The sequence below is a fragment of the Columba livia genome, chromosome 1, assembly GCF_036013475.1.
Source record: "Columba livia isolate bColLiv1 breed racing homer chromosome 1, bColLiv1.pat.W.v2, whole genome shotgun sequence".
Lineage (NCBI taxonomy): Eukaryota > Metazoa > Chordata > Aves > Columbiformes > Columbidae > Columba > Columba livia.
Window position 1 is genome coordinate 32,630,514 of NC_088602.1, and position 24,766 is coordinate 32,655,279.

Consider the following 24,766-nt stretch of genomic DNA (forward strand, 5'->3'; position numbering starts at 1 on the left):
GTTCTGCAACAGCCTTTTTAGCTTTAGCTGAGGCCTGGCACCGCAGCCCGCGTTGTCATACTGGGAGTCGTGTCAAACCCTCACAAGCATTTTCTTGCCAGAAGGGAGCAAGTAGGTTACAGGAGCTTTTAAATATGTATATATGTGTGTGTGTGTAGAAAAAAGAAAACCTCTTCATTTTCCAAGGGTGTGCCTCTTAATAACAAATAGATGCCTAGAAGAACACCGCTTCCAGGGCTGCAGCTCTGTGGCTGTTAGGCAGTGCTGAGTTCAGCCATGCCCAGCCTCCCTGAGGTCTATAAACATGGACTCATAGAATCATTTTGCTTGTAAGAGACCCTTAAGATCATTGAGTTCAACCATAACCTAAATCTAGCACTAAACTGTGTCCATAAGAGCCTCATCTATGTGTCGTTTGAACACCTCCAGGACCAGAGGTTGGGAGGGACATGGCTAATGCAGAGATGGGTCCTGCAGAGCAACAGTGCTGCTGCTCAGGCTAAGGAAGGTGGACAAGTACCTGTGGGGCTCTCCTGCTCACGGATTTCTTGTATTTGAACCAAAGGTTGGCTTGAGAGACTTAACCAGGCCAGCTGCTAGCTTCAGGGTGGTGTCACAGCTCTGCTGCTCTACCATAAACCCCGCTATCAAGGTCCAGTGAGCAGAGGGTCTTGTCTTCCATGAGCCAAGGCCAATGTAATAACTCAAAACTTGTCCACTCCCTGTCATGGCTGGGCTCAGGAAAATTCCTTCCAGATAGTGATGGGTGGCAACCCAACAAGACCTAAGGACGGATCCTGGGAAACAAGAGTAGCCATAAAACTCTGCTGTTGGCTGGTTCTTAGAGCCAGCTCACCAGGAGGAGTGATGGGAAGAGCTGCAGTGGCTCTTCCAGGGCTCACAAAAATTAAGACTTATAAAAAATGATTTGTTGATGGACATCAAGCGTTTAGTAGCAGCTCAGGTATTTACATATGAAGGGAAGCAAGGCTCCTCAAGAGAGACAGTTGGGAAAAGACAGAAGAAAGATATAATTTGCCCAAAGACTGGGAAGTTGTCAAACTCCTGGTCAGGCAGGCGTACATGTGCAAGCACAAGTGGTTACAACCCCATGAAGGGGAGCAAGCCATGGCAATGTTAGACAGTTGAGAGCCTGGGCCACCCACTTCTTTTAATTTTTTTTCTCCCCTCTGAAGTCTGCTTATGAGAATTGCTTTTGAATATTTATGTTTGGATTGCTTATTTGGAAGAAGTCACAGCTGCAGCTGTTCCTGCTGAAGTGACAAACAGTCTGAGCTGCTGTCTCCTAGAGACCTTAAAGTTCCCATTCTAAAATATCTTTATTTATTTATTTATTTATTTTCCCCAAAAAAAGGCTTGATTTGCCACGGTGATTCAAAATGTGTAGAATTATGAAGAACAATGGGATTTATTACCCACAAGTGGCTGCTGCACGAGTAATACCTCAGTCTTCACGTCATCACAGAATGTCAGGGATTGGAAGGGACCTTGAAAGATCATCCAGTCCAATCCCCCTGCCGGAGCAGGAACACCCAGATGAGGTTACATGATTGAAAAGAACAGAAATGCCACATTAGGGTGGGTTATGGTTGAGGATCACCACTTCCCATTAGGCTGCCAGAGCGGGAAGATGCATTTCACATAACAATGGGGGCCTGCACTTGCGTTCCTCACTGACCTCAGGTAACGAGACACCATCTTCATTAGTGCGTGCATGAGAAAAATATAAAGCTGTTGGCTGAAAGACATTGCATAACTTCTTTTTGTTTGTTTGTTTGTTTTTTTTTAATCCCGGCATATAAAACACTGCACACAATTCATAAGGATAAAAAATCACAATGCATTTTATTTGAGAATTAGGCAATCCTGCAATGAGAAACTCTATGCGCTCTATGCAGGTGGCGTGGCTGAAGTTAAGGATGCACATACAGATAGTTTTCACAGATTCTGATTTTTAATTTTTTTAATGCTATATTACTCTTAAATCAACATACAAATTACAATTGGCAGGACAGAAATAACGTTTACATTTCAGAAACAAGTCCCCAAGCAGGAGTAGCCCCTGGACTCCTGAAGCCGTCTGGAGCATTTTGAAACTTACGTGGAAAAAAAAGCCTTTCCTACTGGACAGAAACATATCAATGTTTCATCTCAGTGTTTCTTTTGAGAAGAAAGCTATTTCAGCAATGCTACTTTTATGCTATCAATATGACACCATCAAAGCCCTAAATAAAATGCATTTCTATTGCTGTTCATTTTTGGGAAATGCACTTCATCCAGAAAAGCCAACATGCCCAGTGCATCCACTGGCTGTAATAGCAATAAGTGAAAAGTAATTCTCCATAAATAGGTGTTAAAATCAGAAGAGCAGAGATTTTCCTCAGGTGACAGTATTGCTATCCAATAATCTGACAAAATTTTGCAGATCAAACGCCATGGTAGCTCAGTATTCTGTCCTGAAGATATATGCATAGAAATCAGCAAGTTTTCTTGAAATGTCTTTATTGCTTTTAATGGTTACTTGGCAACAGCAGACTCAACGGGGTGGGTTTTTTTTTTGTTATTAACTTTTAATACTCCTTAAAATACATCTTAAATATCCAGTTTATGCCCACCACGAAAGCCTTGATCGATTCCACTATGAATTCCACACCTATTTGACATTTTAGAAGGAGGGGACCCTACTCTTGTGCAGAAATTTTTAACATCAGTATTAATAAAGGATGTCTACGCCAGCACAAAACAAAGGCAAGCACTTAAAAATCTAGGCTGATAGGCTTTTCACATCCAGGAAAACTTCCCTGACATATTTTTACAAGACAGAGTTTCCCGATGTGCCTCAAGTTGTTACGCTGCGGTGCAGGCTGGCAGTGCAGAACAGCAATAGAATCCATTCAATCTGCACTGGGAGCTGGTTACCAGAAACGTTACATAGTAATTACGGCAAGGATTTTCTGTGAAATAAATTCTGGTTTTTCAAATGAGATTCTGAAAAAAATCACTCGCTAGCATTTCTGCAGAAATGCTTTACAGCTTGTCCAAATTGTAGAGGACAGCTCATCTTTTCCCACAAAAGCTTACAGAGCTCATATTATAATTTACTGAGTTACTGCTTGTTGTAATGGCTGTTCAAGGGAACAGTTTGCCATTGGTAAGAGATTGGTTTGTGTATTAATGCAATTCAAAAGTTCATTCCGTTTTCACAAAGCAATGGAAAGTTTAATTTGAACTCTCAGCAATTCCCCTTTCCTCTCATCTCAAGTTCATAACATGGATTACATTGAGTCTTTGAGAAGCTGCTTCAGAGTGGAAAAAAAATATTAAGCAGATAAGAGAAAACACTTTCCCAACTCCCATCAAGGCTTTGCTAATTAGGCCCACATGTCCCACTTGCAGAGGTGTAACATACCGCTGTGGGACCACGAAGGGGCTGCCCATGCTCCCATTACAAGACCTTTCCTCTTGGGCAACTCCATGGATCCTCGCTCAAACACATGCTTGGAGAGGGCAGGAGACTGGGATGGGGCCAGAGAGGGTGGCAAGCAAACAGCAGGGATACAGCTGGATGGCAACATCTGGCCATCTGCCACATCTTGTGACTGGTCTTCAGGTTGGAGGAGGAGGGATCGAAAGACAAAAATGAAAACAAAGTGCATAATAACGATAAAATCTTAATAGAAGCAGCCCTTGTCCCTGCTACAGACACGTCTGCATGAGTGGGGACTACACAACGCACTCACAAGAACGGCTCCTACAGCATAAGGCAACACCTGATAATAAACTGATTTCTCAAGGCAGCAAGGTTTCCAAAAAGTGGACATGAGGTTCATTTTTTGTCAACCATGGCGATTTAGCTACTCACGCAATGCTTGCACTGTCATTGCTATAGTTGCCTTAAAAAAACCCAAAACACCCAAATATTCCAAATACTGCCTTTCCCCAGTAAGAAATCAACATCTCTTTAGTAATTCAGAAAATGTAATTTAACACGCAGCTGCAGAGGAGATCCTCAAAAAAGGGAAAGGAGACAACTCAGAAGGAAGAAACCTGGTGAGGCCTCGCTCGCTGAGGCAAAAAAAGCACCAGGCACTAGAAGTCTGTGCTAGGGAAGGAAAAATAAACGGACCTTGTTTATCTCGCCTCAAAACAAAAAGACTCAGAAACTCAAAACTGATTAAAGAAAACCCAAACACAACATAAAACTAGTCCCTCTTGCTCCTGAAGGTAACAGATTTTTCAGAAGGCAAAATGAATTGTCTACTAAAAGAAAAAAGGCAGTACCTAAATTTATTGTACGCCAGCATTTCATTTGCAACACTTAGATTTCTCCAGGACTTCTTAGTATGGGGAGGCCGTGCCTTGGCCTCATGCACACGTGCAATGAAACAAGAGCAAGTTTTTAGCCGTTTGTTTCTGGGGCTTGTTGGGTCATGGCTCCTTTAACATGAACCAACCCAGAGACCGTCTGTCACAGAAGCTTTTTTCAAATTACAGTGAATGCCATGGTATTTAATATACAAAATGTTTCACACTTCAAATAAGTTGCCAGCATCTCATGTATAAAGTTGTTTTCATATATAGGTTCTTTCAGTACCTCCTTAAAAAGGATCCCAAACATCACTTGAGAGAAAAAGGATGAAAGTACAAGGCTAATTTTAAATAAGTAACACAACTCTCCCTTCAGCTTCTCTGCACACAGATAGAAGAGCGAAAGAGCTCTAAGCATGGATGTAGATTTTTTTTAAGTGTCAGATTTGTTTCCTTTTTGATACCAATGAGCTGTTTTGCTCTGCAAATTAACTGACAAAATAAGCTTAACTTTGCTTTGGTTTTCACACTGTATTGGCTTAAAGAAGATGGATTTTCTGATGATAAGCCCTGCAAATTGAAGCTCAAAATTAGATTTTCCCTTCTTGTATGCTACCATTTTATAATTAAATCTGCAAATCTTGAGGTTTTATTACTTCTGCTACCACTCGTTCTTCCTGCTATCATACAGAAATTATATTGCATACATATAAACCTGTATTTACGTACAGACACAGTATCATAGAAATAAAAGCACTGGGCAGACATAAAAAGCTGCCATTTGAGTTTATACTCCCCAGCAGGAACTGCAGTCAAGCAGCATCCTGCCCAGGAGCCCAAAGGGGATTTTTCCTTGGCCCTCAGGTCAGGCTCAGCAAGAGAACCTTAAGGATGGGGGAGAAAGGGGGAAACCACCAACTCCATTGCAAGACCAAATCCAGAGCTCCTTAAAATAATACCTATTTTAATTAATTATTCATGTGCTAACAAAAAAAAAAACCCACAACGTTTTAGAGTCACAAATTTACAACATTATCTTTTTTTAAATCAGGACTTTCCTTTACCAGTTTAGTTTTAGTAAGGAGGATTGTCCCTAACACTATTTACAGACAAGGAAAAATAGTTAAACATCAGGATATTTATTTTGCATACAAATATTTACAGAAAAATACTTAAAAAATTAAGTATTCAAAAAAGCTTCACGCTTTTATGTTATAAAAACATGTTGCCTTTACTGTGCTCAAATTTAGTATTCAGATCTCTGGATTTTCTTAAGAGAGCTTTCTTTTGTGCTTCGTCAAACCGATTGACTTTGAGATCCTGGTCTCGATCAAACGGCCTTCTTTCTTGAGGTTTGTTCTTTTCTTCAGATGTTTTGCTCTTTAGCTTTTTCTGATGGATGTCCATGAGAGATTCTGACCTCCTTGACTCCTGGAAAAATGGGAAGAAGGAAGAGGAAATGAAGTATTACAAAATATCAACAAAGTACAGAAAATCCAAAAGGGGAGATTGGAATTAGGAAGGCTAAAAATTCCAGAAAAGCAAGACGGGTCAGTAACTGGAAAACAGAATCACAATTTCACATACGCAGGGCAGAAAGCATGTGTAATATTGTTCATAATAAATAAAACATTAATATCTCACTGATGTTAAAGATACCTATAATGTTGTTGAATCTCCACAGACAGTGGAGATAAATTAAAAAAATAACACAAAAGGAATATAAAAGCTGCTCTGCCATTATTAGCAGAGACAAATGAAGACAACATGTCAGTATTCCAAAGTATAGGCCCAGTTTCTTACACACTTCTCCTAAGCATCTAGTTTTGGTCACTGCTAGGGACAGGAACAAGCTATTATTAATGTCTATTATTAATAGATACCCAGGAACAAGCTATTATTAATAGATACCCTTTCGATCTTACCCTCAGGCACTATTGTGTTTTTAATGTGCGCTCTTAACTTTCAAGTATTTGAATCATCCACTGCAAGCCCATAGGACAAAGTCACAGGTTTGAGCTACAGCACGTGTTTTGCCAAGTTCAGGGCTTTAGTTTTATTTATTGAAGAGCATGATCCATTCTAAATACAACATAAAACTTTTTCAGATTTCACCCAAGAGCAGGATTAGTTCTCACAAGACTATGTGGTTCCTGCTTTAATCAGGTAAAGTGTATTTGTACCCCTAAGCAGTCAATTTTTCAGACTCTCAAAACATTACAAACCAGCCAAGAGATCAGTCCAAACTAATTCTCTCATCAGAAAGAGCAAAAGATGAGCAGCTTTATTTTTTCATGTCTAGGAACACAAGATCTTTATTCTAAAGGTTCATTTTCCTTCACTCCCTGTGCAAACACTTACTTCTTCACACATACAAATAATTATTCATACATGGCATAAGGAATTATTATAATGGAAAACAGAAAATGGGCAATACTTATTCATGGCGTAACTGTGTCAGCATTGATAGAATTGCACCAGAGAATGTATATGGTATCAGCACTGAAATCATTAACTGTAAGAAACAAGCTTAAGAATTAAAGCTTGTGTTCTATGAAAGTAGCCTTGATAAAGGTCAGTGGAGAAAAAAATAGGAAAGAATAGAGGAAAAAAACCAACCACCTAAAAATCAGAAAAGAGTTGATCTTAAAGACCCCAACAAAACAATCCAAGAAACACTGTTCTTAAGCAAGATGCTGCCTTCAATTTTTTTTTGACAGAACGCTATTAACCTTTGAAACAGTAAAAGCCTGTTGTATTCTGGCAATGGTCCAGACCAAACCCCATAGTTTTACCTGAAAATTATTCTACTATATTCATAATGACAGTAGAAACAGACAATGCAGAAGAAATTTAAGACAGCATGCTAATAGCTCTGGATTTGCAAGCCTCTAAGTCAAGATGGACACGTGATTTAATGAAGTACCAATAAATTATTCAAAGTGCCAGATAAACTTCAATCATGTAATATAAGCCAAGACTGCAATTCTCAAGTTAATTATACTCTCGAGAGACCAAATTGCCTTCCGTAAGACTTCAGACCATAAATCAGGGAAGAACGGGAATGAACAACTATAAGGCAGGTGACAGCCCGTGTGCTCTGGTGGACAGGGCTGGCAGACAAAAAAAGTGCGAAGGAATTCGACCTGGACTTCGGATTTCTCGGAATCAACATCTGTCTGTGAAAATTATCTGCTTCTGCAGAGACTGAGGAAAACTTCAAGTACTAATGCTGTTGTAATGAGCGGCTAACATAACTAATTACATACTGTAATTAATGCACTGATCTGCCTAGCCCATCAAACTTCTTTTGGGTTAATACATATTTTGTACTAAAAGTTAAGCTTTTACTACTGTTTCGTTCTTGGGATGTTGGTAATTCAGGGAAGCAAACTAATACTTGAATTAAGGGTGCCTAGTTCCAGCACCCATACCCTGACCTGAGGATGATTTAAGGAAAACACCACCTAAAACCAAGACAATGCACAAAAACCCCAATTATGTCACATTGTTTTCAGCTTGAGGACCCAATCCCACTTTTGCTCAAGTCAGTGGCAAATGTTCTAATGACTTAAACAGCAGTAGGACTGCAGTGGGCACTAAAAGGGAAGACTGTGGTGGCATCACCATGGAAACCAGCTGCACTAGAAATGAAAACCAGAAGAGTGTAGAATTAAAGGATATACAGGAGGAGGAAGTAGTTTGCTATTACACTTACATTGTATGAAGTCACCTGCTCAACAAATCTCTTGTCTCTCCCAGATAATACAGTTTCTTCATTGTCCTTACTGGTTGACTTTCTTGCCTCTTCTCTTTCCTAATGAGTAGAAGCAAATCACATGCTATAGTAATCAGAAAGTCTGAAGTGAAAAGCAAGGAAATCAATATTGACTTTAATTAAATCTGAAGGGTAGAGGCCACAATAGAGGCCACCAGATATTTTTTGCTCAACTTAATGACAGAAAAAAATGGACATACACTGGAACTGGAAATTCAATGAGCTGAAAAAAAGTACCTGAGTCCTGCAGAAGGGAGAGGGAATAAGTTAATATTAATGTTACTTAAAATCATTATTTCTATGCCTTAGCCCGAATTAGTAAGTGTTGAAAACAAAGAAAAATCTGGGGAAAAAATTTCATTGAACAGCTCAGAGTATCTTTGTTTTCACAGAACATCAACAACATACATACTGCCTGCAGGTGTATATGAATGAATAAATGCTCACCTTGGCTTTTCTCTCTCTGTCAGCTGGAGTATCTGTCCAAATAGATCTATCACCTGATTTGTCATCAGCTCTTCTCTTGAATGTTCTTGGGCCAAATCCAAAGCTTTTCAATTCAGGTGGAAGTTCTGTCATCCATGATTCCCTGGTAACTTGCTTGGGTTCATTCTTTAGAAAAGAATGGGAAGAGTAAAAAAAGCATAATCAAAAATTGCTGTCTCAATCTCTTAGCTTCCAGCAGAAATCACGGATTTTTCTTTGTCTTAATAGTTGCAAACACTCAGCATCCTGAGCAGAATGGCAATTGGGTTCACACAGAAACAGGCAAAGAAAAACACAAATACACTCCAACAATAAAGTACCAGAAATTTAAAAATTCAGCTTACACTGTCTGCTGAAGTAAGTTTTTCCTTCATTTTCTGAGCTCTTCGTTCAAATTCTTTAGCCACATCAGACTCCACTGGTCCTTTTGCAGGCATTGGGCCTATAAGATTGTCTTCTTCCTCACTACTATCTGTTACCTTCCAAAAAAAAAAGCCAGAACACATTTAACTCTACCACAGTGCTAAGACCACCAAGAAACACTTGAGCTTCATAGGATTAGGATGGTTTTGTCTAGAAGAGCACATAAACCTAACACAACACATCTGCCAGTCAGACAACAAAAACCTGAATTAATACTCCAGATTAGACCTTTCTTGCATTTTAACATGGATACTTAAATCAACATGTTTCCAAAAGCACAACCTCTTGTCTGAGGCAAAACTGCTGGTAAACACGGTGGCAACAAGCGGAGTCCTGCTACTTTACATTGCTCTACATGCAGCCACATGGCCTCTGTGGCCAGAGGTAAATCTGAAACACACAAGTGCACATCTTCGATACTTCGGGCTTTGCCATTACCAGCAACATTTGGAGTCATCTCCCTAATAAGGATTGCAATTTTCCATTGCAAGGAGAACTGTCTTGAGCTCGGATTCTGTAAGGATGCTAGAAGGATTAACATGCAAGCTCAGGTACAGTGGCACACGTGCTACTACACCCCTGGGTGTTCAGTATCTGCCCCTCTCATCTCTTGGTTCTGCCATTTGCTTCTTCAATCCCTTTTGACATCACATTCCAAGCAGTTATTTGGACAATGGTTCAAAAACCTGAATTTGAAAAGGATTAGATGTTAACAAGAATCTTTGTGGATGCCAGGGGTTATACAGAAAGCTCACAGGTCACTCCAAGTTAAAACAGCACCGATGCAAATGGAGGAAGAACTAGACAGAAAATGGTGACACCACAGTGCCCTGGATGCAAGTTAAGGTGCCCAATATCTATGAAAAGATTTAGGTACAGCCCAAGTATGTCGGACAAAGCAATGGGAGTAGGATGATGACAAGGCTGGATACTCAGGAAGCACAGAGCATTACCTGAGAATATAAGGTGGTGGCAAAGAAGTTTCAAATGAAGGATAAAGAAGTGTGGGGGGGAATGGCTTGTTTTTGCCATGCCAAACTTCGGTTACCAGGTGGACATCCTAGAACCAAGATATGACATGACGAGAGAAGATAAAGGCTCAAAAGCGATGAGCAGTAGAAAACCTGTATCAGGAGTCTTCTAGGTAAAATAAGGCGCCTGAGGCAGAGGTGACCCAGTGGAGAATACAAGATGGAAGTAGAGAGCCTCACCAGAAGAATCACCTAATGTGAGCATGGGGAGCAGAGAACGAGTTACAGGAGTAGAGCAGGATAGGTGTACTGCTACACTGAGTTCAAGCCTAATACTTCATGCTGCTCATAGCTAGCAACCTGCTGCTGTAGAGGGATTTGGGCTAGGGAACGCAGCCAGTGTGAAGTGAGTCGCTTTATTCCTCTGTGTGCCATCTGATACAGAAACTGGTGTGCTTTAATGACACTGCTCCAAGCTGACCAAGCCAGTTGGCCCCATCTGCCTTCAGGAGTCAGAAAAGGTATGAACAGCAGCGAAGCCAAGCTTCAGGCAGCAAGAGACATGGCTACGTATGGCTGTGGGACACAAGGTACAAGATGAGGCTCAGCAAATTCAACGGCTGTATGACCTGTTGCATGAAACCGATCTGAAGGACGGGTGTCAAGAGGATGGGACCAGACTCTTTTCAGTGGTGCCCAACGACAGGATGAGGGGCAGGAGCACAGGAGGTTCCACCTGAATATGAGGAGAAACTTCTTTACTTGAAGGGTGCCAGAGCACAGGAACAGGCTGCCCAGAGAGGCTGTGGAGCCTCCCTCTCTGGAGACATTCAAAACCCACCTGGACACATTCCTGTGTGATCTGCTCTGGTGAACCTGCTTTAGCAGGTGGGTTGGACTGGATGATCTCCAGAGGTCCCTTCCAACCCCAGCTATTCTGTGATTCTGTGATCTGGAAGACTGAGGAGGGTTAGAAATAGCTGCTCATTTATAAACACCATCCATGCAAGGTGGCAACACCAATTTGTCTCATCATTTTTCTCAAAAACAGTTACATAGTCAAGCTTTCATTAATTATCTGTTACTGTGATATTACTTCAACTTTCTAGAGAATGGGGTGGCTGCATTCTCTCTATTTTTTTTAAAAGAGCTGGTGGGGAAGAGGAATAACCATCTTGAGAAACCAAGGTGGTAAAACACTTCTCTCTTTCTGTGTACAAACAAATAAAAAAATATATAAGATATATAAATATATATATATGTAAGATATAAAAAGATATGACTGTCGCAATGAAGTGTATTGTAAAGTAGGTGAGGATGTAAGAAAAAGTCCACACTGAGTTTTAATTAAAGAAGAGCATCTCATTTCCTTTCTCATTAAGTCTTAAGCTCAATTCACTCCATTACCACCTGCCTCAAACAAGATGAAATTAAATAAACATTAAAACATGCTGCCTTCAATTTTGAAGGGAAAATCAATATAAAGTGATGAGTTGGCAGGGAACAAGAACACATGTACTAAAACACAAAATAAATAAATTAAAACAAAATAAACAAAAAAATTACATGTCATATTCAAAGGGAAAAAAACAGAGTATTATTAGGAAGAGAAAAAATAAAATAAGCTAAGTTCTGTAATAGCTGTAACAAAGCTGACGCTAGAAGATCTATTTAGGAGAAAAGAGATGTTTTTGTTTGTAAAATATACAAGCAGACCAGTTTTGACATCCCTGCCTCAAGAGATCTGTCATTATGATAAATTGCTTAATCGTTATTTGGAGTTTTAAGATGATGACTATCTTAAAATGTCAGACAATCATTCTTCATGAAGGATTATGACAACGCTCACTGTAGGAGGCTGGAGAATTATATACTTCACAGCTACTAATAAAAAAGAGTGCAGTTCCAGAGCAGCTTTTCCCTCCCTTCCTAGCATGTCCCATATAGTCTCGGAGTTAAACTTAAAAAAATCTAAGTACCTTAGAAACAAACAGAACAACTCACAAGAAATTAATATTTAGTTTATCATAACAGGAGAGAGATTCAGTCGCTTAATCACTGGTATCCAGCACCATTTTTGATGTCTTAGGGTATCCTGCCTGGCTTAAGAGGTGCCACTCAAGAAGGATGCAGCTTCTCGGAGGTGCTGCTCCCCGTCTGCCAGCCCACTGCCGCCAATTCAAATCCCTCAGGATGGTACTAGAGGCCCATGTTCAGGGAGCTGAATCTTCCCTGTACTTCTGGCTTATTCCTAAATTTTCTTTAGTAGTACTTGCATCACTTTGCAGCTAGGGATTAGACTATAGGACTTCTACCTAGTTTTACTTAACCTGAGAAGAACAGTCCAAAAACACTGTGCCAGTGTCACTATCCTGCTCTGCCTTACTCCCAGTTAAAGGTATCACCTTGCTGTCCATTAAAAACAATCAGTGACACTGTAGCATCGTTCTTGATTGCATCCTTTTGGATAAACATATTTAACACATCCACTAATAAAGGAGGTGAAGATATGTGAAATATTCTGCCATTTTGCTCCTCCATCAGCAAAGGAACAAAAGCTTGAATTATGGGGAAGTATTTTCATTCCGGCAGGTTGCATTACTTCTTTAATGTCTAAAATGTGAACATTGCCAAGATGTTCACTTGTGAAGGATGTCACACCAAAGGAAAGAATGGAAAAACATTAGGAGGAATTACTGTGACTGCAGTTTAAGACGCCTAGATCTCTTGTGTTCAGTGAGTGCATCATCTGTCTAACAGCAAAATCACAACACTCCAGACCAGCCTTTTTCTTTTTTAAGGCTTATTTATGCTTCAGTTTTTGAATCAGGCAAAAATATGCCAGACACTTTCTGGTCTTAAATTAAACTGTCATGCTGAAAAGTAAATCTAGTAGATGTTTTCAGGCTCCTACTTCTTTAAGCATTTCAGATAGCTTGTACTAAAACAAAAGGCTTATGTTTTCACAAACCTGGGTATGGAATTCTGATGAAGCAGATGGTCCTATAGAACATCTACTGTTGTCAGTGTCCTGAGAAGGTTTCCTAAAGCCAGGTGGTAATGCAGGACCTATAATGGGCCTTGAGGGGGAAAAAAAAATAAATAAAAAAAGACAAAATATTGGGTTTTAGTTGGGGGGCAAAAGCCAAAGTAACATAACCAACACAGACAGCACATTAAATGATAACCTTCCACTATTTGCTCCTGGAACAAAATCTAATAGATTAATATAAAAATAAAAATCTTAGGTTGATGAGAAGTGTGATCATCCTTCCCCCCCATGCTAACTGTGCCCCCTATGCACACACCATAGAAATAACTGAATAAGAAGAGTCTTTCTCTGTTTTCTAGGGGGACCTCTGCAGACAGCTGGGATGCAAGAAAACTGGGAAAGTTGCAGCACGTGGTCAAGAAAATCCATTTTTTCCTTCGCTAGCTTCAAGAGCAATGAAAGGTAGATGATCACATACATACTACTCTTTCTCTAACAACAGAACCAATTTTGTTCATTCTTGCCTTGCACCACAGTTTCACTGCCCTTCAATAAAGAGAATGAGTGAACTGCTCTGACTTTAATTTTTCCCTTGGAGTGGGCATGAGAGGAGAAGAAAAGTTTGGTGATCCCAGGTAACTTCACTGATTTGTTTATACATAGCAGCTCTGCAAGCAGCATAATCCAATTGTCTCCAGGAACACAGAAAGGCAAGATTCTCTTTTTAATGGTGAAAACAGTTTGAAGCATACTACAAACTGTGCTTGCAGTACCAAAAATACTTTTGTATACAAGTTCCTCTTAATAATCCACTGTCATATTCTTTAAAGCTAATAAAAGCTAATTAAAAACCCAAACAATTATCACCTGAAGAAATATCCAAGTGACAGTATCCTCACAATGTATCACCAGAGACTTTGTTTATTATGATCTTCAGTTTCTGAGCTTTAGGGCAATCAAATGTAACACAACATTAATTGAATTATGCTAATTATGGTTGTCTTCTACATCCCACATAATCTAATCAGTACAGCTCTGCTGTAGTGATATTATTGTCAGAATCTGATGAGGGGAAATAACAAGCAGAAAGTCCTGCCAGAAAGCCAACCACAGACAGACAGACACAAGCAATAAACGTGAGCTCAGGCCAGGACAGAGGTACTAGTGAGGCTTCTAACCTAGGCAAGAGGTCTGGGTTAAATCTGAAGTTCCACTCCCATCTAGCTGCTGCTGCAAAAAAAGCGATTTTTATTTTTCCTTTGCTCCCTTCTGACTGTTTTCTTGTTAAAATCATACTTTAACTTCCCACTATACTTTAAAGAGATTGAACTTAAACCCATACAGATACAGCCAAAATAATATTTTATTTTAGTATATAAGTACCTTTATTTTGCATGGAAAGAGAGTTAAACCAAACTATTAAAAAGCTTTCTAATAAAATACATAGGAATGTCTATTTTGTAGGCTGTATCTGTGCAACTTGTGAAAAAGAGCAGATCTCTAATACTCTGCCTTGCTTCTGTCACAGCTCAAAGACTCTTCCAAGGAACAGAAAAATGGTTCATATATTCATCTCTCCCATTATTTCAATTTCTATGCCTTTTTCCCCCACAGATAAATAACCCAGTTGCTTGGATCTTTCTTCAGCAGTGCACAGCAAACATGATTCTTGACAGTTTCCTGGGTGTCCAAAGGGTCTCCGAACAGATGAAGTGAATCTAAACGAAACTCTGTTAAACACATTTTGCTGCTGTTGGCAACTTCGGTACCTATCTATATGCATTCAAAATAACACCCCAAACATACTGCAAATTAATTAAGCTTTCATTTAACATATATTGGATTTTACGTATGGCAAAGAATGCTTTCCAGTTGTTGGACTTGGAGTCCTTGCCAATGCATGTTTGCAGGTGGGCATTTCAGCATTTTTCTGATGTTTAACTTAAAATTTTCTAAGATAACCTCTGCTCTTTACCTCAATGCGTGAACACTTCGGCAATATTTACAAGTGCTGCACTTCTGTCTAACATTGATAAACAGCAATATCCTCTCCAAAGCCGAAGAAAATCAGCTCATATACACATGTCATGCTGCAATGATTCAAGTGAGTGTTAACAAACTACAAATTGACACATGAGCTGCTCCTAATAATGAATATTATACTTGGACAATTCTGGAAAAGGTGCAACAGAACAAAAGCTTTTATAAGAGAATGAGTGTACCACACAGAGCTAACAAACAGTATGTCCATATGTTGAAACAAACAGCCTGCATTTGTTTCCATTGGTCACGGCGAGATCGTCAGCTGGCGGATAGCTGGGGCAACACAGCAGGGAGAGAGTTAACAGCCTCGTGTGTGCACCCCGCACAGCTCCATATCCGCACGACGAGACCGCCGGGTGCATGGGGGTGGCAGACAGACAAGGCTCTTCCCACACATTGCACCTTTCCTACCTTTTCAGAGAGTCACACTCAGCTCAATCTGCTTTCTGTGTGCATGCCAGGAGCAGTTGTATGGTAAGCTAGAACAAAAAAACCCAAACAACCCAGCAAAGGCCTTTTGCTGCTTTAATCTCTCCAACTCACAGACACTGGGCAGACTCTTGCCCTCAGTGTCAGCGCAAATTATCCACGACTTTGGAAACAAAGTGCTAAGTAGAAATAAAAGTTGGGTGAACATAAAGACTAACATTATTGGATGCATAATGACCTGTGTTACTGTTCACCTCTCTAACCTTCAAACTATAAGTTGCCATTTCTTCCTCTTTTCCTTTGTACACTTTGACGTAACTCTTCACCGCAGAAGCATTCACGTCAAACATTAGGAAAACAAGAAAGCTACGTCTGCTGATATTAAAAGCTACAAGCATTGTTTTTCTTCATTAGAGATCACATTATTTTTAGTGGCTTTCTAAATTTTATAATTAAAATAACAGATTGTGCATACGAAATGTAAGAAAAAAAAAATATATTAGTTACTCTTTGGACCATCAAAGCACCAAATGACCCCACTGAGCATAACACCCACAATAGTTTGTCGATTCCAGTTAAGCATAAACAAAGAGATGAAGAAGATACTTCCAAATAACCTTAGTTACATAAATTATTGTTTTCCTAACCATAAAAATTGTTACAAAGAACAAAAAAAGAAAAAACCAACAACCCAAAAACTTTGAAATTTCCTTCGAGATGGTATACTACACACACAGCTCAACAACAGATTGAGTCACTTTCCTAGTACTGAAAACTCATATCTGACAGGTAGGTATTGATTTATTTTATCTACCAGCTCCATATGGCTCTAAGGAAGATAATAGTGATCAAGGGACAATCTTGTACCTTTCATCAATAAGTATCCCCTTGGAAGTACCAATTTCACTATGGACTATCATTTCAAATTACAGTAGGAAATGCAAAGATTGGTGTAAAGACTAGAAGGCTGTGAGATATGGCTAAGTTCTGCATAGAAAATCCATAAATCACATTTTTCGGGAAGTAATTTATAATTGCATGCAATCAAATGGAAAGCTTCCTAATAGAGGCTATAAATAAAGCTTACTTTCTTAAACATGACAGCTTGCTTTCTAGAAAGCTAGGCTGTTCAGATTAGTTTTCTACCTGGAAACACTAAAAAGTAATCCTTGATGCATCAGCAAGGGACAGTTACAATGATCTGCATTGTATTGTACCATGCAAAAGCTAAGTGCCGTGTTCCCTCACAAACCAGAATGAAATACAGAACTATGAGTCCTTGTACCTGTAATGTGTTTTTTCTGCACTGATCTGAGACCTATCATAAGCAATGGAAGAAATTTGACATTCAAAACACAACTCAGACAATTCACATTATTCCTTTTTCCTTTCGAACCTTCCAACCAGGACTAGGAGGGCCGTGTGATCTGTTTCAAGGGGATGCTGTTCCTGTTCTCAGAATGTGCAGGAAGCAATTCTAATAATCTGAGTCTGAAGTGCAGAATTGAAGTGTTCTGTAACAGTGCCACAAAATATTTTATCTAAAATAATTGTGTTTTAAGGAAAAGTGTCTGGTTATAACTCCATTTTAATTACCTCCCTGGAGAATCATCCTGTTTTTTAAAGCCAGGAGGAAGAGCAGGCCCAAAAAAGCCATCATCATCATCATCGTCTTCTTGAACATTTTTTGGCTTTCTGCAAATACAAAGATTTCACTTAATAATTAGTTTGACATGCATAGCAATTATCTACATTTTAAAGAGGAAAAAAATACATAAAATTATTTCAGACGGTCTTATGTACTAAATATCCTGCTGTTACCATGGAAATGGTGCAAAAGGATCCAAACCAATTTGAAGCGATTAAAAAATTTGGAGCATAAGCTTCACTCCAAAAATGCTCTGACATTTAAAAAAAAAACATTAAGAATGCTTTTGCTGTAGAAAGAAGAATAGTATAATGTTGAAATACCATTTTCTAGTCACAAAGTGATTTTAAATTCAGCACACTTCTTTCTCCATTTTTATACACTGTTTGAATTTTGACTAGCGTTTTTCCTAGTTCAGTTCTACTGAACTGAAAAACTGTTAAACAAGACAGGGAAAAAAGTGAGTAATAATCACTCTAACACTAATTAAGATGACATAATGCCCTCAAGTCCCATACAAGAGTCATGGCACGAACACACAAGTTTTTAACATAGCAATCGCGAGTAATCAACCTGATCAAATTAGACTACGTGCAGACTCCTGTTATTTCCTAAACGATCTGGATTTTTTTCATTAGGGTTGACTTAATTGAATGCATAAATTCATGCCCATAAACAGTTCTTATAACCTCTCAATGAGAGGTCGTATACCAGAAACGGGGCAAAACTCAAATACCAAATAGTTACATACATGGCACGTGGTGTCTGTTTTTAATATAAACAAGCAAAACATTAAGGATTTCGTTACTTCAATTGCAGTAATTTAACTAAATCTAAAGTAAATAAAGCAAAACATGTAAATACAGAGACCTGATTGCCCTAAGTAACTTAATTCTACTATAGGGTGTCAAACAGGTCAGCTGAACATTCTTGACCACAAAGAACACGCAGAACAGGTCACCAAGTTTTACACACAGTGTTTACCTTTTTATTTATATAATACTGTCTCTTTCTCATCATTTATGCAAATGCATGTCATTTCCAATAAAATGTAGATATACAAGTAATGGAAGAACATACTCACTTGGGTGCTGGACCTCCTCCTGTCTCCTCTTCAGAATCTCCATTTGTATCTCTGGGTAAAGGCAGAGATTCCAAGTTGTCATCGCTATCAGAGGTTTCTGAGCTACAGCTGCTTTTATAGCCTGGAGGCAATGCTGGTCCTGCAACTGAACATCCAGAGTTATCTGAGAAACTTATTAAACACTTCAAATGAGTATGATCTACTTTGGTATTCCCAAAACACATATCTACCTGGAATTAAGTTTATTCAGTCTTTGCACTGTCTGGCATTTAGAGAAGGTATCCAAATAAACTTCTAGGAGTTACTTTTTTAGCACCATATTTCAGTGAACAAACCTCCTAAATTAAATTAATCCATTACTACATGAGTGTCTTCTGGAGCAGGACTAGAAAGCCCTGTTTTACCTGACAACTGATTTACAATGCATATGGTATAAACTGGTATATTTAAAATAAACTACCACCTAAATAAAGCATTTGAAGTTACTAGTGTAGAACCACATCATTTGTACATACTCAAAGACCACAGATAAGTGGAACTTAATTGCCAGCCTGCTTTAGGAATGGTTTAACAATTAGTTATTCCCAGTTCAGCTAAGCGTGAACAGCAGGCACAGACTTCAGTACTCTGCTGAAAAAGGGATGATTTAGGCATTCACACTTCAAAGAATCGTTGCTGTCAGAAGGCTGGGGCAGTGGGTGCAGCTCTCATGCTCCAGTCAACCCTTTATCCTTTGGAGCAAAGAGGAGCGGGGGGATATCCCAGCAAAGGAAAAATCCAGACCCTAACACTGCTAACAAACAGGCTGGAGCTGTTTCTGGCACTGTCCTCACGAGCACGTACAGTCTTTATAGACTTCTTTGGATACAGAACCATATGCACCAGGTCCAGAAGCAGCTTAGCTACTGATCCTAACAGCAAATGCCCTCAAAAGAGACACAACACCGAGACCCTCACAGGCTCAAGCAACATGGAGCCAGCTGGAGTAAGCAAAGACCAGCAACGGTCTTCCCAGATCCTGGGCGGTGCATGTTTTGGTGGGGAAAAAAGCAGATGTTTTGGTGGGGAAAAGACATGGTTAGTTAGCTTTATGAGTAGTCAGAAAAGTTAAATGAAAAGATGAGGTGCAATAAAATTATGTAAATGGAGGGTACGAGGAAATTTCATCTCCAATTAAAGAACTATGACTTTCAAAGGTGCAAAATAAACCCTGGTACAGAATATGGTTCCATTGTTAGTTGACACAGGTCAGGCAGAAATTGAGTCCTTCCAGTGAGCTTCACAAAGCTTTTACTTGTCTTTAGCACAAGACAGAGAACAAGGACATTCTACCAGTTACAAAGCATCCAGGCAGATCTGCCACTTATTTTGCTTTCCATTTTAATGGGAAAGACTTTAACCAAGACTTAGAAATCTATTTCAGCACTAAGGAGGAAAAGAAACCCAACACAACAGCCCAGCCTATAAAGGTAAAAAAAGCTCAAGATGAGAAGGAACCTACAGATGAATGATAAATAGGAATAAAGACTGCTATCAAGAAGTCTCCATTTTGATATGAGAAACACCACTGGATAAAAAGGACTTACAGACCAGACAAAACCCACACAACAGCTTTCTCCAGACACCTGGTACCACAGTATCATGAAAGCTGAGCTTTATTTGCTCTGAATGCAGATGGGTAAGAGAAAGGACTTGGAGTGAAAGGAGCAAACTGAGATGCAGTTTGATGAGTCTGATACCACAGAGGAGGAGAGAAGTTGGGAGCAGGGCAGCTTTGTAACCTGGAAAGCACGAGTGAAACCAAAAATATTTAAGGAAGGAGACCGGTCCCAGTGATGTGTTGTCCAACATCAGGGCTAACATACATGCTTCCTATTGCAATTCCTCTCCATTATGTTGGCACAACTGTTTGCGTGGGCTATTCAATAAACTGGATCGGAGAACTTAAAAGGCGTAAAAACAACACTGCAAACCCAGCATCACCCTGAAAGAACTGTTTTTTCATGGTACTGCAGGCTAAGCAGGACAACTAGAAACAAAATAGAGACAGAGACTGGTTCATGAAGGGAAAATGACATTTAAAGCCCAGGGAAGGAAAAGTCATCGAACGTGGTGAAAGAAGTGGAGGAGAAAGAGACTTGGGAGAATGGTGATTAAAAACTAACTTAGTGAGTATGGTCATGGTACTGACTGAGATTAATGATCAGCACAGGTGAGGGATACAGCTATGGATCAGGAGCCACAGGCAAGAGCAGAGAGGAAGGAATGGGAATTGCTAAGCCTAGATTGTGGGAGCAAAGAAAAGAAAGGGTAAGGAGGGAGGCCAAGACCTAAGAAGAAGTCTGTGTATGAAATTCCCTCAAAGCCACGTAAAAGCTGAAAGATCTAAGGAAGAACAGAGGAAAGCTCAGAGTGTCAGGAAACTAAAACAAATGAGGTGAGGAAGAGAAACAGATTTAGCAATGGTAGAGCAACAGGAAAGCAAGGAATTTGCCAGAACAACTCAGAGCAGGACAGGGGGATAAGAACATAGGGGCAGAAAATTTGGGGGATGGAGAAGAGAGAAACAGAGCCAAAGACGGGTCTCAAGTCAGACTGAAGTAAATGTTCCACAGCTGCTAGAAGTCATCATTCCACTACTGCTGCTCTGACTTGCCCTCTCCATTGAGCTGGCTCTGGTGATTATCTGCCTGAAAATTAAGTCAACTCCATTCAGAAACCAAATGAAAACCTACTTTTTTTTGGTTTTGGCTTTCCTAGGTTAACTTCTGCTGCATTTGGCAATTCTAAGCAATCTACCAGGCCATGACCCAGGCACTGGGAACTTCTCAAGGACAGACAGAAGTAAGGCCTTTCGCCTTCAGCAACAGAGATAGATCAACTCAGATATTTCACATCAACGTGCCTGTACTTTAACAAATGTGGCCTCAATGCTGAAACAGAGAAAATCCCCTTCTGCATCCCCAGTTATTTTTAGCCATTCCCCAGCATTTCTCTGCTGCTGGTACAAGGACAGCACAGAGGCAGGGACAAGCTGGCCAAAGGAAGTATGATTCTTCTGGCAGGAGGACATTTAAACCAGCCTCAAAGAATCATCATGAGATGAAGAATCAGGAGATGAGTGTGTCCCAGGGGTTGGACAGTGACAAGCTGCAGAAGGAGAGGTAAAGGTTTTACCAGGGGTGAGCTTTTGACTCAGTCCAACTACCATTTGCTCCCATCCTGGTCCTGATAAAGGGTCACAGGGTTTGAGCACTGTCAGTTCTCTGACACCAATGGACATGGTATCCCGTGGTAAAGTCAATTTCAGCTCCCCTGGTGCTCACCTACAGGCAGAGCAGCAACCAGCACTTCACCTCAGCACCTGAAAGGATGGTCAAAGCCTGGAACAGGCTTCCTAGAGAGGTGGCTGATGCCCTAAGCCTGTCAATGTTTAAGAGGCATTTGAACAATGCCCTTAACAACATGCATTAACTTTTGGTCAGCTCTGAATTGCTCAGGCAGTTGGACCAGATGATCATCATAGGTCCCTTCCAACTGAAACGATCTATTTGATTCTCTTGCATTGTACTTCTGAATGAAACCTTTTTGACAGAATTCTCAAAATGGCTGCTCAAAGTCCTACTTTGTTGATGTTGGGAAAACACCCAGGTGTTCTTAAAGAAAAGCAAAGGGCAGCTCAAATATCAGTGAGACAACAAGGAAAGAAAACATACTGGAAAAGCCACTCAGTTTTAAAAGATTAAGTATCTCTTAAAACAGCTAGAACACAGTTACAGAACAGCTTCTGGTCCCATCCTGCCACAAGACCCAGCAAGTGTTACAGTGCAGAAGCCACGTGTGGAAGGCCCACCACATGATTTTGCCACTCAGAACCTCCAGGTGCAGGGCTCCAGCTGGAGCTGCAGTTCTGCACAACAAAGTGTGTTACGACAAAATACTTGCTCTCTCTTCCTCCTGTGCACTGCAGTAGTTTGCCTCACGTGTTGGGCAGGTACACTTTGTTGTTGTGCCAAGCTGTTATAAGCCAGGAAAAGTTTATAGAAGTTATAAAAACAAATAAACAACCCACCATTAGTTTTTTTTTTTAAGGTAAATAAATTCCTTAATCCACCTCACACAGAAATCCCCAAGCAGGTCTGCCAGTGTAACTGTACTACTGTGGAGCTGATGTACCTGGGACAAAAAGGGGACAAACTAGGCTGAGCAAGCTAGACCATATACTGCTGAAATACTTGGTATCATGAAACCACAGCCTAATGATAATTTTAACTTATTTTGTTCAGTGGATTCATACACGATACATATTTGCAATATATACCAGTATGTCGATAAAAGAAAGTGAATACGCCATCAACACAAAATGTGAGTAGAAAAGGCTGCATCAACTCAAACAAGCATGTAGTCAGGACTCCAGTACAAAGCCAAGCTATGGACCTGAAGCTTGATGTTGCTCTGGTGCCAGCAGCTTTGTTCTGTCTTCCTATTGCTCCCTCTTCTGGATTAAAAATGAGAAGAGTAGACAAGCACAGCAAACCTTTCCCATCAGAGCTGCTTTCTTTGGAACAACCAAGCGATCATGGAAACACTGCCAGAAATTGAACATATATATGTATCTACACTAGTGATCTGAACCGGGGTTCAGGACAGACAGCATTAATGAATCATGGAATGTCCTGAGTTGGAAGGGACTCAAAAGCATCATCGAGTCCAACTCCTGTCCCTGCACAGGACAACCCCACAGTTCACACCATGTGTCTGAGAGTATTGTCCGGTCTCTTCTTGAACACTGTCAGGCTTGGGGCTGTGACACCTCCCTGGGGAGCCTGTTCCAGTGTCCACCACCCTCTGGGGGAAGAACCTTTTCCTAATGTCCAACCTGAACCTCCTCTGGCACATCTTCCTGCCATTTCCTCGGGTTCTGTCATTGGTCGCCAGAGAGAAGAGATCAGCGTCTCCTCCCCTTGTGAGGAAGCTGTAGCTGCCATGAGGTCTCCTCTCAGTCTCCTCCAGCTTGAACAAACCAAGTGACTTTAGCCACTCCTGATACAGCTTTCCCTCCAAACCCTTCAACAACTTTGTAGCCTCTTCTGGACACCCTCCAGTAGCTCAAACTGCTACCTTCGGAGATACTATTGATACAGCATTGAACAGTTTAAGTGGGGAAAACTGAGGTCTGCTGCAGAAGAGCCAGCCTGGCAGCCAGCTGGTCCTCAGGGAGATCCCAGCTGATGTGCCTGCTCTCAACACGAGGCCATGGCAACTGAGGCACTTCAGCCTCACCGATTGTAAGCCAGTTCTGCATCCCGAGGAATGCTGACTGAACAACGGTGTTTTCATGAAGTGTTTTGGTTTGACAAAGGAAAACATGTTGCAAAGACCTACCCATTGCCTTTTATTTCTGCCCACCAATTTCATGCTCAGAGCTACTGTAAGGAATGTTTAACGAAAGAATGTTGTTTTTACAAAACTAAGGAGCTGGTGCCTGACCCAGCTGGGGCAAGGGGGAACGACTGACACATCAGACTATGAATCCTTAATGTGAAACAAAGTCTCTTCAAACTAATCCCAGAACGCATACCGATACCTGTATTTATAAGTTAATCTAGGGGGAAGGGTAGCCAAAGAGCAAGGAATCCATATTTTAAATAGACTGGTAAGAGGAAGGGTATTGTTCAAATTAGATGAATGAAATATGTAAACTGAGGCAGGCATCAGGATAGTCTGTAAACCCTGAAGTACCCAACCAAGGGGGAAGAGGGGAGGGAAACTGCAGCCAGGATTTGGGGGGATATAAGCAGGGGCTTTTTGCCCTATTATGTACGCCTACCTTTAGGCAGAACACCCGATCTTGCAAAATCGTTATTAAAATATGCTTTGCTGAGAGATCCTGCCTGGGTCTATTATATTTGCAAGGTAATTGTTTCCTGCAGCTACTAGGAGATGCCGGCCTAAAAACGCATACAGGACGTGAGCAGCAAAATAGCAAACAAATCAATACTGTTTTTTTTTTTTAAAAAAAAAACCTTTTGGACAGTTTCATAACCACAGTACCCCACTACATGAGATTTGTTGTTGTTGTTCCTGAAAAAGGCTCTACACAAGCCACCCGTGCAGTTCAGCTCCACCGAGGCGCCACAGCCCGAGCTGCAACGCACGCCCCGCACACACCGCGGAAGCGGCCGCGCCGCTCCGCCACCCGCCCCTTCGGGCCCCGAACGCACCCCGGGGCCAGCAGACACCGGGGAGGGAGATCCGGGGCGGGGGGTGAGACACAGGGGGCGGGGGAAGGGGGCGGGGAGACTCGCGCTCGGAGGGTCCGGGGGTGCGCTGGGTGTCCCGGAGCCCCCGGCGCCTCACCCTGGCCGCAGTCCTCCTCCGGGTCCGGCGGGGCGCAGCGCGGGAAGCCGGGCGGCAGCGCGGGGCCGATGAGCTGGCGGGACATGGCGGGGCGGACCCCGCGCCGGGCTCCGGAGCGCAGCTCACACCCCGCTCCCTCAGTGCCGCACTTCCGTCGCTGTTGGATGACGCAACGCCACCCATCTGTGAAAGGTTTAACCCGCGGGTGAGCGGCTAAGCTCCG

General features: G+C 41.0%; 1 protein-coding gene across 1 annotated transcript; it reads right to left on the reverse strand.

Annotated features, from left to right (window-relative positions):
• Positions 1-1,841: 1,841 nt before the first annotated feature.
• On the reverse strand, positions 1,842-24,730 carry GPALPP1 (GPALPP motifs containing 1). Its single transcript, XM_065054293.1, has 8 exons — positions 24,544-24,730; positions 18,184-18,328; positions 17,048-17,146; positions 12,959-13,067; positions 8,938-9,072; positions 8,555-8,719; positions 8,048-8,146; positions 1,842-5,760 (listed from the first exon to the last, which is right to left on the reverse strand). The coding sequence occupies exons 1-8, from the start codon at positions 24,626-24,628 to the stop codon at positions 5,542-5,544; spliced, it is 1,056 nt and encodes a 351-aa protein (XP_064910365.1). The 5' UTR covers positions 24,629-24,730; the 3' UTR covers positions 1,842-5,541.
• Between the last annotated feature and the right edge of the window lie 36 nt (positions 24,731-24,766).